General features: G+C 30.2%; 1 protein-coding gene and 1 long non-coding RNA gene across 4 annotated transcripts; one reads left to right on the forward strand and one right to left on the reverse strand.

The window, feature by feature from the left end:
- Nucleotides 1-5,353: 5,353 nt before the first annotated feature.
- On the reverse strand, nt 5,354-11,911 carry LOC131615182 (MATH domain and coiled-coil domain-containing protein At3g58360-like). Its single transcript, XM_058886669.1, has 4 exons — nt 11,811-11,911; nt 11,581-11,717; nt 10,834-11,457; nt 5,354-5,568 (listed from the first exon to the last, which is right to left on the reverse strand). Exons 1-4 carry the CDS (start codon nt 11,909-11,911, stop codon nt 5,354-5,356), a joined length of 1,077 nt encoding a protein of 358 aa, XP_058742652.1.
- A 2,215-nt stretch (nt 11,912-14,126) lies between these two features.
- On the forward strand, nt 14,127-16,853 carry LOC131613017 (uncharacterized). Of its 3 annotated transcripts, XR_009287540.1 has the most exons (7): nt 14,127-14,424; nt 14,528-14,550; nt 14,654-14,778; nt 14,873-14,954; nt 15,873-16,170; nt 16,249-16,341; nt 16,528-16,853. It is a non-coding gene; the product is annotated as an uncharacterized LOC131613017 (long non-coding RNA). The 3 variants fall into 3 exon arrangements; XR_009287539.1 differs by having other exon boundaries at nt 14,654-14,787; nt 15,873-16,341; XR_009287538.1 differs by having other exon boundaries at nt 14,128-14,424; nt 15,873-16,341.
- The last annotated feature ends 477 nt before the right edge of the window (nt 16,854-17,330 follow it).

Here is a 17,330-nt window from a genome sequence, read left to right on the forward strand (position 1 = left end):
AACTCATGGGGAGCTTACAAACCTCAGATTGTGATGTTGTCACGTTGTTTAAACTAATCAATCACTATTCTTAATATACTTATGTTTGTCATCATAAAAAAGGTAGATTGTTAGAACAAAATCTGTTCCTACTCCTTGGATTTTTAAGATAACAAAGTATTAAAGAACAAAAGGGTATAGTAACATTTGCTTAAGTGTGCAACATCATTAAGCAGGTATTTAAATAGGTTTTGACCCAGTTAGATAGATTATAAAGAAGAAGCATTTCAGATTCTAATGGATCAGAATATGATTTTCAAATAAAACCTCAAAGCCAAATTAACTCAGCCTCTAAAGTTCGAATAAGACTAATAACACCGAAACACACCACTTATTCGACTCGACTCACACATGTTTTATATGGCGTTCGCCATGGAGGTGTCCGCGAGGTGGATCACGTGTCCCACGTCCCAACGCTCACAAAGACCAGGTATGCCCATTTTGTGAAGGTGGTGTCCGCCACTAGGGGATGGAAATCGACATCCTTTGAAAATTTGTGGGATTCAAAGAAGTTGAAGAATGGACTCCCCACTACCCTTTTTTCCTCTCACACGAATCCAGCAGTTGTGACTTTATCTCCAAGATTTAGTAGCACTATAAATAGGTGTTGAAACTCATTTTTTCAGAAATCCAAGCTTAGTACAACTGAGGCCATACATTTACATTCTAAAAGCTCTAAATATTTACATCGGAGAGTTATTGCGTTGTTGTTGTTGTCATTGAGTTTAGAGCACTTTACTTTGTAGCTTTTAATCTTTCCGCCATTTACATTCCGTTCAAGTTATTTTCGTTTACTTTGCACGCTTATTTCCTTGTCTTACTTTAATCCTGCAACTTAATTTATTTTTATTACATGTTCTTTATTTCAATTGAATCGCTTAATATGTTTAATTTGATATTTCTATCTAAAGCTTTAATGTTTACCATTAGTATGTCCAACTAATTTGTTAATCCTGGAATGTGAGGACCGTGGGTTCGAAGGTACTCTATCTTTTGTTTATTTAGGATTACTATTGGGGACTATTTTGATTTTAATTCAATTTTTCTAAAATTAATTTGATCGATTACTACAAAAATAGAACCGTGACCACATCGGGTAAGATTGAAATTCGTCTGATGGCTAAGATTAAAATTGATTATTTTTTATTAATAAACACCACGAAAGCACTTCGTTAATTAATTACGAGAGTTTAATATTTCTAGAAGGTTATTTTAAAACTATTTTTGGACGAGTTCATAAGTTTAGAATTTGGTTGTCAGAGCAAAAGCCAACAATCCTTTTAAGTTAAATTTTCTAATCAAAATCACTTTTCAATTGAGTCAAAAAAGTGATTACTAAAAAGGGATTTTCTACTTTAACGCAAACAAAAATGGGTACGCGAGAGCGGACGGTAAAGATTAGAGATTAAGTCTGATTCGAAAAATACACGAAACTGAAGGTTCCATTTTAATTAAAACTTTTTCAAGGAAGAAAATATTGCCCCGTAAGTAGTCCTACTTAGAAATAATAAGGGTATTGTTGATCGATGAGAGCCACATTCCAGTAATATATCCCTGAATGTATTCAAAGTCTATTATTTCATTTTGTTTTTCTTATTCCAAACCTTATAACGATCGCCTTAAGTAAACATTGTAGCAAGAGTAAACAATAAATTTATCATTAGGTCTCTATGGGTTTGACAACCTTTTATATTACTTTGATATTTCTGTGAACTTGTGAAAGTAACCCATCAAAGACCTCAGTGCCATAATGCCTCAACCTCTGATGTTCAAATGGAACTTTAAGCGCCTTGCTGGAAACATAGTACAACATCTGTTTGTCCCTACTCTGTTCAAAAGTAGTTTCATCTTATCAACTACCATAATTATGGAGAAAGTCAACCAGGGGTTTTAGCACAAGACTCAAGGCAGCTTGACATAATCTCTTCAGTCTACTCCAGCATGCCAATGGACGCCTTAATTCAGAAAGACACAATGGATAAAGAGATTATTCAGAAGATGAAGATCCCAGTCGTACCAACTACAACATCTCTCTCTTGGAAACCACTTCTTCGCAAAGACACTTGTGCAAGAAAGCTTCCAACATCTCTTTTGTTTCATCTATATGAGGAGCGAAAGATTTAAAAAAAAATCACCACGAAGATACATCAAGAAACCATAACAAGAACAAGAACTATTTTGCTCTTTTAGCTTTTGTACATAGTTGATGTGGTTGCACATGGTCTTAAGAGTTTCTTACACTTGTATTCTTAGAAATCTCAAGTACCAGGGTATTTGCATGTGTTGTATTATTTGTACCTATGATTGTATATCACGTATATCTTGTTGTAATCCTAAACATTTTGTTTAGAATTTGTAAAAGTCTCAGACTTAGTGTTTGAGCAAGAAAGTCTCAGACTGAATGTTTGAGAAAGGAAGTGTCTTTCAAGTGTGATTGAGCAAGGAAGTCCTGGGCTGTGAGTTTAGGCAAGGAAGTGTCTTTTATGTGTGATTGAGGAAGGAAGTCTTGAATTGTGAATTTAGGAAAGGAAGCCTCTTTCAGGTGTGATTGAGCAAGGAAGTCCTGATAGGAATCTCTTTCAGAGTGATTAAGTAGGAAGTCTTGGACTGACATGTTTAAGAAAGTTGTAATCAAGTTTTAATTATAGTAAAAAGCTCTTGTGTGACAAGGGGACTGTACTACTCTTGTTATAGAGGAACCAAGATAATTGTTGTGTGTGATTTACTTATTGCTCATGTATTTTAAATTATCACATGCTGCTTACTCTAGCGTAGAATCTAAACCTGGTCAAATTCATAATTTGTTGTTTCTAAAAAAGCAAAAGTTATTAGATAAACTATTCAACCCCTCTTCTTGTGCATTTTTCTCACCTTGAACTAGATCTGACATTTAACAGGAACTTCATCAGGTCCTATTAAAATAAGGAAGGTCTAATTTTTGCACGCTAGCTAAGGTAGGAATGTTTAACTTAACTTCTGAAATAAGGCCATGACCAAGAATAAGATTAATAATCAATTAATGAAACGCAGTTTGTATAAAATCAAAATATAAGAAAGAACTTCGATTAACTGACTAGAGAACGATGAACATAACAATTTGTATAGCCAGAAATACAATTTCAAAAGAAAATTTGTTCGAATCAGTAATATATAGGGTTTGAAAATGAAGAAAATCAGGTTATTTAAGTTCTTTGTCTTTAACAACAACCTTCCATAACCCTTTCATATTGTTTATGTCCTTTATCTTCTCAAATGGTCTGACCATGGTAATCAGAATTGGACGAAGGTAAAAGGGAGAAAACAAAAAAGTGATGAACTGTGTGGTCACTTGTTATGGAAAGAAGCTGAAAAGAAAATGAATATTAAGGTGTGATGGAGGAAAGCAGTTTGTTGAGAGTACATGACAAATGAGTGAGTCTTGGTATGAAGCTGCAAAAAAGATGTTGGATTAGAAGTTCAGATATGAGGGAACATAAAATAAGATTAACAGTTAAAAAGTTGTGAACAAAAAAGTAGAAAGACTTTGGAACAATACAAAAGTAGGGGTTAGGTCATCAGTGAAGTAATGTATTCAAATGAAGAGCGGTGAGGATGAGTGAGGACAAGAGAAATGGAAAACAAGGCCATTATCAGCGCAATATTTTCGAAATAGTCCATTATTATATTCATCGTCATTGTCACATTGAAAAGATTTGACCTTTTGCAAATATTGTGTTTGAATAAGTCTTGTAAGTGACTAAACATTTCAAATACTAGAGATTTTTTGCTAATAGAAAATGTCCATAAGAAATTTGTAAAATCATCTAAAAACATGACATAATATTTATGGCCAGCCGAATTTAAAATATGAGATGTCCACAAATCACCATGTAAAATATTAAAGAGCATCAAAATTGTAGTTTGAGAATGAAAAAATGGCAATTCAATGTGTTTGCCTAAATTTTTTTAATTAATTTGGAATGTCAAATTGGTTTTTATTTTTTTAATGTCATGCTGGCATTTAAATTTTATTTTCTATTATTTTTTAATCAATAGTTATTTTAGAAATAAAATTAATTAAATGTGCACCCTAATTATAATTAATCAAATAAAGTGATGACGTTTTTTTGGCTTATCACCACCGATTTAGTCCGGTTCGGGGTCAGTTTTGGCATCTAGTGGGTTCAGCCCACTCCAGATCGAAGTTGTGCGAGATCGAACTGTAGTCCTCTCTATCAAGTTCACCGCCAATCACCATTAGACCAACTAACGATTTGTAAAGTGGTGACGTTTAGATATAACTAAAATCGAACTTTAAAAAGTTAAATGTGGCGACCAATCCATCGATACAGGGAAATAGCGGTTGAAATGTATAAATAAGGATGAAGCTTTGTGGTGATAAAAATGCAGAAGTCAAAAAGAAAAAATTGCTTACATAATAATAAATTATTACTTTTATTTCAATTATTTTATATTTTATTTTAAATAATATAAATATTTAAATAAACTACTGTATCTATTAACCCTAAATAATTACTTAATATAAATTTGTATGTAATTATTAAAATTGCAGAAGTCAAAATTGATTAGGGGTGTACATGGGCTGATTTGGATTGGGTTTGGCCAAACCCAAGACCCAACCCATATTAGACACACCGGTTTGGGTGAGGTAAATTAACCACCCGTTACATCAATGAGTCGGTTTGGGCAAACCCACTAATTTTCGAGTTGGGTTGGGTTGGGTAGTGGGTTGTCCAAATAATTTCTTTGCTTATTAACATTAAATGATGAGTCATCATATTTTTTTTCATAAAAATTACTCAAAATTTATATCTTCTTAAAAAAATTAGATAATCTATTTTTACTATATTTTAGCATTATATAATAATAAATGGTAATATTAACTAATAAAAATTATCATAAAATACTAACAACAAATTAAAGTTGCATGACATAAAATTGTATTAGAATTAAAATAACCAAAAAGTGAAACATTCAAAATTAGTTAAAGTCATGGTTCACTAAAATAGTAAATGTTTAGAGACTAAAATTACAACTTCTAAGTTAATATTCATCAAAATTATTAAAATTGTAATAATAAACATTTGATTAGTGGGTCAATGGGTCGTTTGGGTTGGGTTTTACCCGAAACCCAATTTTTTAAATGGGTTTTTTAGTTTTAAAACCCATATCCACCCAATTACCCGACCCAACCCACTTTTTATGGATTTTTTTGGGTGGGTTTGACCGGATTTTGTGGGTTGACCCAACCCATGTACACCCATAAAATTGATTATCCTTATGTAATAATTGTTTACATAATAATAGTATATACTTAAATATGATGTAGTAACTCTTCCTCTTCATTTTCATCTTCACCTTCTTCAAGTTCCTCTTCCTCTTCTTCCCCTCCCTCAAGTTCCTCTTCATCTTCCTCAACAGTTTGTGGCCTCTGTCCGGAAGGACGAGGAGGAATCTCCATTCCAAGATATGATTTAATCCTTGTATCAGTTAGAGATTTTCCTTTACCATAAAGAGGAACCAATTTCTCTTCTCAACAATGGCTTTGCAAACAGGACATTCTTGAAAATGAGAATGATGATGTAACCACCTATAAAGACATGGCCAACAGAATAAATGACCACAAAGTGTGACAACAGGATCCGTACCCGAATCAAAACATATGTAACATTCGAAATCACCAGCATCCTTGTTGGAACTGTTCTCCGAAGAACAGGGTAGGTTCGGTGGAGATGGGGATTCCGACTACATTTTTATTCTTTTGGAGTGTTGGACTGAAAAGGAATATGGAAAACTCTAAATTAAATAGTCACATAAAACTTGTTGTGGAAGTTTCAAGCTTTTTTACGAGTAGTAAACAGAAAACGTGATATGAAGACAAATGTGGAGGAGTGTGCCTCTTTTTATGATGTACTAGTAGCCTGCACCATGTCTAATCTCTCTCTCTCTTTTTTTGTTTAAATATATTTTTTGCAGGGCCGGTCCTGGCTTTGTAGAGGCTCGGGGCTAATAATAAAAATAACTTTAAATTCTAATCATATAATTATTTTAAATATTTTATTGTAAAAATAAATATTATCTAAAATTTACATTAAAGGTTAATGATTAAAAAATAATTATATATATAAATATAAAAGCTCATAGGAAGAAATTTCTACCATTTATAAAAAAAATAGTTATTTGAATATTTTCTGTAATGTTATAAAAAAATGTTGTAATTAATAAATAAAATTTAAGTCATAAAATAATTAAACCTCGCGACCATTTGTTTTTATAAATTACACAAATTATAAGTGTAATTATAACTGTGTGTCAATTTATATTGATAAAGTAATATAAATATTAAAATATTTATATTATGCAAATATACTTTAAACTATAAGACCCTCAAAATTTTGAGACATTGTGATAATAGTCTCGAAATTATCTAAAGTTTAAAGTAGTATAAAAAATTGAATTAATTAAAAAATTATAAAACTTTTATAAATAATATTATGTTAATTTTATTTATTATCTATTTAATCATAAATATTTTATTAAAATAAACACTATATTATCTCTCTTCTATAGTTAAAATTTTAATATTACTATATTAAAATTAAACAATATATCTTTTTATATAAAAATAATAGATAAAATCATATGTAATAAGGTGTTATATTTAATCATAAATTTTTGAAACATTAATTTAAAAAATTTAATATTTTTAAAATTTACTAAAAAAAGAAAATAAAGTTAAATAAGTTAAAAATATATTATATAACAATAAAATATTTGATGATTAAAAATTTGGTGCATGTATTATAAACTAACTTTCATTGCCTGCAATTAATTTTGACCGTTTTTGAAATGCATTTGCATGATTATTTCTAACCATTTTTGAAAAGAAAAAAAGCCTGCTATTTAATTTTGACCAAATAATGCATGACGTCAGGATTCAAACACACAAAGCTGCTATTCCAAAATAAACAAGCTGCCGCTGCGCTTCAGTTGAAATTGTTACTCCCTCCGTTCCTTTTTAAGTGTCACACTTGCCAAAATTTATATTACCAAGACAACCAAAAAAGAACTAATATTTCCACCTTTTTTCCTAATTTACCCTTACTTTTACCATTTCTCTTTCATAAACACTCCTCAATTAACGTGTCAATTAAAAAAGCAGGGATATAATTGACTTTATACCTAAAAAGTGACAATTAAATAGAAACAAATTATTTTGCCAAAAGTGAAATATATATGATAATTTTATATTTAATTTATAAAATCCACACTTTAAAAATATGAGGCCCCCATAGTTTTGAGGCCCTGGGCTATGGGCCTGCTTGCCCTGACCCAGGGCCGGCCCTGATTTTTTGTTAAGGTCTAATCTCTCTCTTACTTACAACCATTTAGTTTTTTTTTTAACTTAAAAAGTTACTACTATTATATGCATTTGTTTTAGAATTTTTCTTTACCCACCTCCCTATGGGGGTCACCCTCTGCCAAAACTCAATTTTACCCCGCTTCGGAAATATATTTCCGAAATATTTTTTTTTTAAAATTTTTTCAGACTTCGGAAGTGCATTTCCGAAAAAATCCCAAAAATTGGGATTTTGACAAATTCGGAGATGCATCTCTGAAACAACAAAAAAAAAATCTAAAAAAATCCCAAAAATTAATTTTATGATATTAATTAATTCATATATCATAAATTTGATATAATTTATGAGTAATGAATAATAATAATAATTATATATTTTGATATAATTTATGAGTTATGAATAATAATAATTATATATTTCTATTCTGATTCATATTTTAAAATTTAAAATAATTTTAATTAAAAAATTAAAATAATTTCACTTACAAAATGAGTTATAATTTTTTATTTATATATTTATAATAATTATTATATATTTACAAAAAAAATTTAAAAAATGAGTGTTTTAATTTATATATTTATATATTTATATAGTAATTATAATAATTATTATATATTTATAAAAATTATTATATATTTATATATTTATATAATAATTATTATATATTAATTATAAATATATTTATATATTTATATAATAATTAAAAAAATTAAAAAAAATAGTGTTTTAATTTATAATAATTATTATATTATTATATATTTATATAATAATTATTATATATTTATATATTTCATTTATAAAATTAATAATTATTATTATATATTTATATATTTCTATTCTGATTCATAATTAAAAATGAGTTATAAATTTTTATTTAGTTTAAAAAAATTAAAAAAAGATTTTGTCTTAATTTTATTTAAAGAATAAATTTTATATTTAATTCTAAATAATCAAAATTTAATTATGAAATTAAAATGTTTTTTATTTATATAAGTTAGTAAAATAATTTTTAACTTTAAAATTGTTTAGGAAATTTTGATTCACCTTCATTTTATTGATTCACCTTGATTTTATACCTATTAATTGTATTGATTCACTTTGATTTTAATTTTTTAATAATTATTGAATTCTTTCGGAAGTGTATATCCGAAACATTCCAAGACCAATTTGGTCTTGGAATATTTCGGATATGCATCTCCGAACACACCCCGCTTTCCCAAAAAAGGGTGTTTTCGGAAATGCATCTCCGAAAACTCAAAAAAGGGGGTGTTTTCGGAAATGCATCTCCGAAAACACCCTTTTTTCGTGTTTTCGGAAGTGCACTTCCGAAATCACCCTTTTTTCAGAAAAAAAGTGATTTCGAAGATGCATTTCCGAAATATAGGGGCATTCTGGGAATTTCGCTAGGGTTGGCCAAGAAGGTTAGGAGGTCTGTTAAGAAATTTCCTTTGTTTTAAGCAAATTGTTAGGTACCCCCGTGTAGCATATTTGAGTAAAGATACCTTTACTTTAAATTGGTTTTGTATTTTAATTTATTGGCTTAATTGAACTTTGGTCCTCATATTATTAATTTTTTGAGTTTTGATCCTTCTATTTTGAAATCTAAATTTTTTGATCCCTCCGTTTTGTTATTTTGGAATTTAAGCCCCCTTTAAAATTGTGGGGGTTATTGACCTCCGCAATATACTGCACCGAAAAATAATCGTATGAAATGTGGTCGTTTAAACCCCCCACTAAATGGATCTTAAATTGGAAGAGGGACCAAAATCTCAAAACGCACAAAAATAAAAATAGGGGAATCAAAATTACAATTAAGCTTAATTTATTTTAGAATAAAATAATTATAAAAAATAACATGACACTGAATGATGCTACTTTACTGGTTGAGGATAGCAGTACCCAACTAAATTTAAAGGTATTGGAGTGTTCACCTTTGTTTTATAGAAAATGCTAACGAGTACTTTTGAGACACTCTTTAAGTGATTAAAAAGGTAAATATTTTTAAAAATGCATATATTCAATGCATTGAAAATTGAAATATTTATTTTTATAAAGAATATTTTCTTTATTTAATATCCTTAAAGAGTCTGAGGACACTCGTTAGCATAACTCTTGTTTTATTGATTATAAAAAAATGCTCTTGTTTTAAGTGAAAGGTATTTTTTTTTTGATACAAAGGAGGGCCAAGGCCCAAAAAGAAATTAAACAGAGACCATTCTAGAGGTGGTTATGCCATTGGCGTCATTCTCCAGGAGGAGATTGAGGAAATTAGGAGCTGTTTCGAAAACGATCGCCTCTGAATCAAGAGTACACCCAAATTTTGCTAACGCATCCGCACACCTATTAGCTTCCCGATAAGTATGCTCCAACTTAGCCGTATTATGCAAATCCATAGTCTTTCTAATTCTTCTAATGAGGGATCAACCTTCTCCCGCCTTTGCTTGACCTTTCTCTATGGCTTGAACAACCTCCATAGAATCAACATTGATCACCACATTTATCATTCTCTTCTCTCACAACTTTCTCTCTTTTTCTCCCTAATAATTATTCTCATTCTCCCTCTATTATATGGATCATTTTTGAAAAATTGTAATAAAAAAACATACGAGTTCTCATAACATTTGAAAATTCTCTCACTTTTGTCCTTCATTAAATCAACTAATTTAAAAAATAAAAATTCTCTCACTTTTGTCCTTCATCAAATCAACTCATTCAAAAAAGAGTTGAAATGTCGCGTTAATAGAGCAAAGGGGAGCAGAGTCATTTTCTATTGCATAAATGGTTGTTATTCAAATTGTTTGTCTTATTTTTCTTGTTTGTTTTTTTAAAAAATGTGAGACAATTGTCCTGATCTATCGTATGATTTATTGTTTTCTTGTTGTTAACATAAGATTATAATTTTTACACTTAATATATATTTTGGTCCCTTAAATTAATTTAATGTGTCGCTTTCGTCTATTATTGAAAAAATGTTACTCTCTTTATTCTCTTTTAAAACAAATTTTAACTTTTAGGTTTATTAAATAATTGATATATCTAGTCAATATATAATTCAAATACATCATATATTCAACGAACCTAAAAGTCAAAATTTGTTTATAAAAGAGAATGGAGGAAAATACATCCAAGACCGTTAAACACTTTCTTTAGCCAAAATTAAAATCGTCACAGTTCAATATTTTATTCAAAATTAATCTTTTAATTCAAAATGACAAATCATATTGATTGATAGTTAAAACATAATAACATAATGTTTCAATAAATTAACCAAATATATTGTATTTTGAAGACTTGTAACTTTTTAGTTTTTACTCATGTCTCCTAAGATAAACCCTTGACGACGTTGAAATGAATATTCTAGAAATACCCTTAACGATAGATATTAAAGACATTGAAAACAATACATGTAAAGAGATCTATCCTTTCCAAGTACCACAACCCAAATCATAACTCAAACCTATTTCTTCGACATCTTTTGCTTTCAACAACTGCCTCTCAACATCTAAACTCATCTCAGCACTAACCAACTTTTCCTTTATCCTCATTGTTTCGAGCTCTAAAACCAACAAAGTATCATTCAATTTCTCCACTTCCATAGCTTTCTCCGCAAAACGTTGCATTCCCAACGCATAGTGAACATGAGGCATTAACCAAGTAACATCAAACTTAAATTTCTTAAGTTCATCCCATAAAACTCGAAGTTCCTTACATGCATGTTCGTTCATGTCTTTTACTTTTCTAGTTTGAAGGAAATAAAGAACTCTTCTCAATCCAGAAAACACAAACTCCACGTCATTATTTTTAGTATCTTCCATAGAAACAACAGGAGATTCCACTTCCGGATGACCAATTTGACTTCCCAATAGGAGGGATGAAGTTATATTAACCGTTTGATATACTCTTTTCTCATGTGTTGACTTACAAACCAAAATTTCAGCGACAACAATACACTCATTATTCACAACAAATCCTTTTTTTGGATTACGAACCTCTCGTGTCGTCATAAAATGAAATGCACCTTTAACTTTCTCCTTTTCATTAAATTCGTGATGAAATTCTGGAAATTTGAAGTAAAAACGTTAAAAAAGTTTTAAAAAAACTAGAAACATACTTTCAACCATATAAATAAAGGATCGATAGTGTATTAGAAGTTGGCAAGGAAGAGGAGAAAAAAAAACACCTTTTGTGACTGTGATTTTGGCATTCACTTGATTAAATAGAAGTAACTTAAATTTAACATCTCTGTTCCATCCCTCAGACATATTACCAGTTACCACGGCCTCCAAAAATATTCCTAATCCTTCGTGAAATGGACCCCTAAAACAAAAACAAATCAAATTAAACGACATATTGTTTGTATTTAACAAATTCTATTCTAGAATGTTGTACTTCATTCATTCAAATACAGACCATGGATAGCCTCCTAGGACAAAATACTCAAACTTCTCGCATAAACGAGAGAAATTCTCCACCTTCCATGTGAATTTCTCAAATATCTCTTCTTGCTCCATTCATGCAAACTCTACAAGAATAAACACAGTCAGCCAAAATGATTTTGAACTAACAAATTTAGTTGGGATTGTTCAATAAAAACTAAAAGTAATTAAAATAACAACGGATGTAAAATGAGAATATAAAATCGACAAAATTATACATACTACAGCCAATTAAGAAGAAGAAAAAAAAATCATAAACAACGAAACAAAGAACCTAGCACCCTACCCGTCACAAATAAGAATGAGATAAATATTCTATAGAGATATTCTATAGAGTACAGTGAGCACTGCATGGCTGCTTATATATAGTAGAAAAGATAGTTTTGGTGTCAAGTAATAATGCATGAAGCAGATGAGGTAAGTAAGTGGCGTGCTACTTCAATTACCGGTATGAGCGGCTTAACTTCTGTGCAAGGCACAACTTACCAAAATATAATTCATTATATTTAAATCCTCAAATACAGTACTTTTTACATGTTGCATATATTGGAATTTGTTTTTAATAAATATTTTTAGCTTTCAACGATTAATTCCTTTAATAAATTTTTATAAGGATAATGCTATTGCTAACATAGATTTCAAGGGCAAATGTTAAGAATTAATTAAAAAAAAGTATTTTGGAAATTGTGTATTAAATTTATATATATATATATATATATATATATATATATATATATATATATATATATATATATATATATATATATATATATATATATATATATAATTTTAAATTTTGTTTTAGATAAATGTTCTATTTGTAAGTTTCTTAACATGTGTAGTAAGGACACATATTTAGGTTCATTTGAGAGATTTGATATCGCTTTAATTGTTTACATTTTAATTTATGTAAGAAATTTGACATTTTATAAGGTGTGAAAGTAGTTTGTTTAGAAAATAGAAATCTAATACCATTTATAATGTAAGTTTTTAAAAGAACTATAGATCTCATACCTCAATTTTTTCGTAAAGTTATTCATTCACTACATTTATTTCATTAGTCGGGCATTCAATCACTAGATTGATTAAAAAGTCAACCATAGGTCAACATTTACATCATTTTAAAGCCAAAAACAATCAAAGTTGTACTTCAAACATTTTTATTACTTACATCACCTCATGCATTTTGCGGAAATAGTCAAAGTTCAATTAGAATAAAATTTCGGTTCTACAGACATATCGGTAAAAGTGATTTGACATTGTGCATAAAATTAGTGGACGGAATATTTTGAGTTTTGACTTGTACCACACTATTTTAGGAAACTACATGGTGTGTACAATCAAATTCTATTTAACATAGTATTCTTATCTGTGATTTTGATCATTTTTATCTATTTTACTAAACTGTTACAAGTAGATTATTTTATTGCATTTTTTATTTTTCAATTTAACACGTTTGATTTCTTCTATTTTAAGTCCATTCCGGTCTCTTTTTTTAGTTTAAAAAATTAAAACAAAAATGCATTTTATTTGTTTATTTCTAGTTTAGAATTTTAATTAAATAGATCAGCCAAAGGGAAGTTTGGACTTTGTTTGAATTTTAAAATCCCTAATTGTTTGAGTATAAGTAGAGAGCTGAATGAAAGCCCTAATGATTTGGCACAAATCGCTTATGGTTACACAGTTTCCAAAAAAAATTGGAAAAGTAAATTGAGATTAACGAGAAATTGATATCGACCAATCTTTTGAATGGTCAAAGTCAAATTTGGCGGGGGTAGAAAGGATTGATGACTTATAAAATTTTGTAGAAATTTTTTCCATTGACAATTTTTCAAATAATGATTGGCGAAAATAAATTATCAATTTTTGGGAAAATCCGACAGGAGTGACGGATAAAAACACTACTAGAAATTTGGCCTACGGCCACGCTAAAATTTTCCACAGCTCATAAACTGTGGCCACATATATGATTTAGCCATGGTTTTAAAAGCGTAGAATTATGTTATAAAATATTGGATCTGGAGTATGAAACTGTGGTATTTACTTCAATTGCCACAGTTATATAACTGCAGATATTTTAAGCCACAAAGAAAAACTGCGGCCTTATAATTTTGACTAAAAACTGTGGCCCAAGTCCAAAAAATTAGTCTCCGCCATTTTTTCCCTCTTTTCTTTTCGTTTCCCTCTTCTTAATTAATTTCTTTTATAATATTTTTTAATTAAAAAAACATTAAAAATATAAATTTTTTGCGGAGAACGACGTCGTTTAGGTTGGGGGTGGAGGTAATACTCAGCAGCTTTACGTTCTCACTCCCTTACTTCACGTTCTCACACTCTTTAATCTGAAGAAACCCTAGCCACCACCATATCCTCCACCCCTCCAAATCGGTTTTCACCACCTCTACCGTTTCAACTCCCACCACCACGGTTGCTCTTCAGTCACCACCATAACTCACCTTCATTCATTCATTGCTCGCTCTCACTTTCTCTCCCTCTCTCTGATGAAACAAACCTCCTATTCACCTATTCTCTTCTTATGAGACAAATCTCCGGCTTTCTCGTTCTCATTCATTGCTCGTGTTTGAAAGGTTGTATCTTTTGATTCAGTAAGATTTGGTATTTTCTAAGTTTTGTGGTTGATTTGTTTTCTGACCTTTTTGCCTTGTGATTTATTTGGATGCATGTTTCCAGATCCGTGAGCTGAAGGTGTAAAGGTATGTTGAAATTATATTTACTAACTTCTTTTGTGATAGTACTTAATTTTTGTTCTGTTTGTTGTTGTGTTTGTTGACATTGTTGTTATGATTTATTATGTAGGGTCCCTTTGTTTCTGACAAGTACCTAAAACAAGTTTGTTCTTTAGGTCAAGTAAACATTTACATCACATTATTTTCACCTTTTAACACAAATTGCTGTTGTTGGAAGTTTGACATAGATTCAAGGTTTGTAAGGTTTGTGTTTTTTATTTGAGACTTTGTTGTTTTTATGTGACTTGTTGTTTAGATATCTAGTTTTTTTTGTTTTGTTTTTTGATAGGTTAACATTTTGAGTTCAAGGGTGGTTTAGAGTTGGATAATGGATCAAGGTCAAAGTAGCATGAAAAGAGTCTTAGATCATGGTAATTGTATTAAAATGTTTTCAAACTGTATGCAAAGTGTTTTGTAAGTGTATTCAAATGTTTTCAAACTGTAAATATAGTGTTGAATGGTCTAAGCTTTACTCCACCATCTGCTATATCAATTTATCAATTCTAGTAATCTTAAGAGTTGAATAGATTATTTTATGAATCTGAAACTTCATACAATTGACTCTCAACTTTAATTAAACTAGTTGGTTATTGGGAGAGACTTTTTCTTAAGGGACTGAATTAAACTTTCAACCTTGTGTTACAGTTTTCAAAATGTTTTTGACTCTCAACAATTCAAACAAAGTTTCCGACGAGATGCAATTTTGCCTCCTTCACATCCACACACTGTTAGGGTTACATAGGTTCTCAATAACATTCTCAATGCATTGAAGAAAGAGAGGAACAAAATGAGGTCTGCTTCTGACTATAGCTTTTTGCATCTTCTTTGGTTGCGTCTTATTCGAAGGTTACCGCCTTCTATGTCCCATTTGGATGGATTAAATTGGGAGATTTTGGTTGTCAATGCTCCTGACTTAACTTGCCAATGTTCCCCTGGTGGCAAGATGATTATATCCAAGGTTCTTATTAACCATTTATATTGTGTATATGGGGCTTAACAAGTTTATCAGCATTGATTATAGTAAGCAAGTGGCGCCGCTTGTCTCTAGACTACCTTTCCACCGACGGTATCATTAATTCATTTTCTTTCTTTTTGTAATCTATTTATTCATATTCATTTCATTGATTTCAATTTTGTAACATTCTGTTATGACTATCTAACCATGATTTGGTTACATGTCTTCTTTAGTTCATTTGAGTTTCACTTCACTTGGAGCGTGGAATTAAAATGCTGCGCTGTATATGCTAATCTGCTATCATCCAATAATCCAATCTATTCACAATTTTCAGGTTTGAAATTGAAGCTGATTAAATCGGCCTTCTACTAATGGCAGCAGCTGGCTATGATCCTCAGGTGGCACCTAAAGTATGTGAAAAGATAGAAACATTATATGAATGTGACAACGATTCTATGCTTAGATGCTTTTTTGATACCCATCCATCAGTAGGAAAAAGAGCCAAGGCATTGACTCGGCCTAAAATAATGAATGAAGCTCTTGTTTTATTTAATGATGTAGGAAAGTGTGGGGTTGAATGATTTCATTCTATTGGACTGCACATTCACCATGTCCACAAGCTACAAATGCATGTAGTTGAAACCTGTCATAAATTTCAATTCTAGTTTAATTTCATCTATATTTCCAATTAACTTTTATGTTTGTTTCAGTTTCTATAGAATTCAGCATGTTAAATAAACCATATCATCCTAACATCATACCTCAACCTCACTTGTCTCAACATCATCCTTGGGACCTATACGGTATGTCTTAAATATATATATATATATATATATATATATATATATATATATATATATATATATATATATCTTATCCTATGTCTTTTATCTTATTTTTGAATTAAACTATAATATTTAACTGTGTTTTTATGTAACATGCAACTATTATTGAAGTTAAGTAAATAATTTGTTGTGGACATATTGCAGTGTTTGTTATTGTTGAACCTTGAGAATATGTTGGAATATACTACACCAAGTGCGACTGGGCTATTAATTACTGGACTAACAGCTACCAAGGCGCAAAGTCGATTCATTGTAACAGCTTGTGATGATTCTGTGGTGAAGATTTGGAAAATGAACAAGTTCTAGAACTTCTAGTTAATTTCTTTTATTTTAGATAACATTTCTCTCTATATGTGCAACTTGTTATCTTGTTGCAAGTCACAAAAGTGAACAAATTTCAAGCTAGTTTTGTTTTACACTTTTACTTTCGGGTACAATTGAGTAATGAATGAACCATTTTTGTTGGAAAATTGCTTGTAATAAGATTCTAATCATTAATGTTAAAAAAATGAGTATTATTGTTGAAATTTTATATTGATATATATAAAATGACATTTTTATGTCATGGCATAAAAATAAATCGTGGCAAGATTAATGGTGTACAACGTACAAAATATAACCACGGTTTTAAATCTGTGGTCATAACCAAACCGTGGCTATATCTTGAACCTAAACCGTATGCTAAACGTTAAATTGAAACCGTGGCTTTACCTTATGGCCACATTTTTGCAGTCATGGCAAATACAAATCGCGGCCTTAATCAAGATACCTAAACCGTGGCCTAAAAAAGCCACGGTTGTCAAAAAGGCGTGGTCTATACCAAAAAACCGTGGACTTTACTTTAGGCCACGGCCGTATACTCCACAGTTGGATTTCCGTGGCCAAACCGTGGCCTCAGCGTTACGCCACGGTTATTTTGCATATTGCCTCGGTTTCTTGGGCGTGGC

This window comes from Vicia villosa, linkage group LG6 (genome assembly GCF_029867415.1).
Source record: "Vicia villosa cultivar HV-30 ecotype Madison, WI linkage group LG6, Vvil1.0, whole genome shotgun sequence".
NCBI classification, from domain to species: Eukaryota; Viridiplantae; Streptophyta; class Magnoliopsida; order Fabales; family Fabaceae; genus Vicia; species Vicia villosa.

Excerpts from the sequence above, each read along its gene's own strand:
- LOC131615182 (XM_058886669.1), bottom strand. The coding sequence starts at position 11,911 with ATGGAGCAAGAAGAGATATTTGAGAAATTCACATGGAAGGTGGAGAAT. Across the intron at positions 11,718-11,810 it reads GTCCTAGGAGGCTATCCATG|GGGTCCATTTCACGAAGGAT; the intron begins GTCTGTATTTGA and ends TTTTTGTTTTAG. Across the intron at positions 11,458-11,580 it reads CAAAATCACAGTCACAAAAG|AATTTCATCACGAATTTAAT; the intron begins GTGTTTTTTTTT and ends TCAAATTTCCAG.